Raw genomic sequence first — 1,545 nt, forward strand, 5'->3', positions numbered from 1 at the left:
GAGCTGAAGAGCTGAGGGACAGCGCCCAGGCCCAGAGTTCAAGCCCCACGACCGACAAAAAAAAAAAAAAAAAAAGAAATTCAGTGGCCTCTTCTAAATGTTAGTCTAGACATGATAAATGGCATAATGAGCCAAGCACCAGTGGCTTTTATGCCTGCAATCTTAGCTACTCAGGAGGCTGAGATCCGAGGATCACAGTTCAAATCCAGACCAGGCAGGAAGTCTATGAAACGCTCATTGCCAATTAACCACCAATAAAGCCAGAAGTGGAGCTGTGGCTCACATGACAGAATGTTAGCCTTGAGCAAAAAAGCTCAGGGATAGCACCTCACCCAGGCCCTGAGCAAAAAAGCTCAGGTATAGCACCTAGACCCTGATTCAAGCCCCAGGATGAGCACCAAAAGAAAGGGGATAGGGGAAGCCAGAATTCAAATGTAGACATTTTGGCTCCAGAGTCTCTGATTCATAATACCAGGCATGCTACCTTACTCCTGCCTGGCAGGTGGGCTTTGTGTAATATGGATACATGTGTATAGATGGGCACATGTGGGCCCAGAGGGTGTCAGCATCCCAAGGGAAGGGCAAGGAAGGCTGACCAGTCCCACACACCTTTTCCAGCTGTTCAATGCAAGGGGTGTGCACCACGATCTTGCAAGCTGCACACTTTCTCCTGGACACTGATTTCTGCTGCAGGACAAAGAGAGCAACCCTGAGGCACCAGACACTGCCTCAGAGAGAGCAATGAATTCTGCATCTGCCCCAGCACAAGTGCCCTCTGCACAGGAAGCAAGGCCCAGCACAGCCCACAGCAGGCATGCTCACCCTCAGGCAGAGCTGTGCACACCTCTGGGAAGGGCTGCAGCTGTAGTTGGCAGGGTTCTAGACTCTGCTCCACCACCAGGGGGCAGCAGGACTCACCAGCATCTTGGCTACACAGTACTGTTCCCCAACATAGCAGAAGTCCCCTGACACGTTGGTCTCGAACCAGATGTGCTCCCCATATGTTGCTGACTCCTAGAGCAGGGATGAGGCATGCTCAGCCCAGCCACCTTCCAACTTCCAAGACAACTGGGCTCTAGCTGTCCAGGTTTTTTTTTTTTTTTTTTCAGTGTCCCTACTCTTCAGGACCAAAGGTAGCCACTGCCAGGAAATCTGCCCTGACACCACAAGACCCCTGTCCCTCAACTATCCCAGTGGCCAGAGCCAGCAGTGTTCAGGAGCCGCCACCCCTCCCAGCACCCAGCTACTCACACTCCAGTCCACAATGCTCCGGATCTGTCGCTCAGAGTCTCCGCATGGGGCCCCCGGGGCGGGAGGAGGCAGTGCCAGGTGCTGGAGGCCTGACTTGGTGATGGCTTTCCTACAAAAAAAGGGACAGCTGAGGGCTGGGAAGATGGCTCAGTGGTAGAGTGCTTGCCTTGCATGCCTGAGGCCCTGGGTTCAATTCCTCAGCACCACATAAGTAAAAAGAAAAAAAGCCGGAAGTGGCACTGTGGCTCAAGTGGTAGAGCACTAGCCTTGAGCTGAAGAGCTGAGGGACAGCGC

General features: G+C 53.2%; 1 protein-coding gene across 1 annotated transcript; it reads right to left on the reverse strand.

Annotated features, from left to right (window-relative positions):
• Positions 1-609: 609 nt before the first annotated feature.
• On the reverse strand, positions 610-1,360 carry LOC106002628 (diacylglycerol kinase zeta-like; the record flags this gene model as incomplete). The annotated part of the gene is made up of 3 exons (XM_013037478.1): positions 610-687; positions 919-1,014; positions 1,252-1,360. Coding segments are annotated over 3 exons (283 nt in total), but the record flags the coding sequence as incomplete, so codon positions are not given.
• Positions 1,361-1,545: the final 185 nt, after the last annotated feature.

The sequence above is a fragment of the Dipodomys ordii genome, unplaced genomic scaffold (assembly GCF_000151885.1).
Source record: "Dipodomys ordii isolate 6190 unplaced genomic scaffold, Dord_2.0 Scaffold15329, whole genome shotgun sequence".
Taxonomy (NCBI): Eukaryota; Metazoa; Chordata; class Mammalia; order Rodentia; family Heteromyidae; genus Dipodomys; species Dipodomys ordii.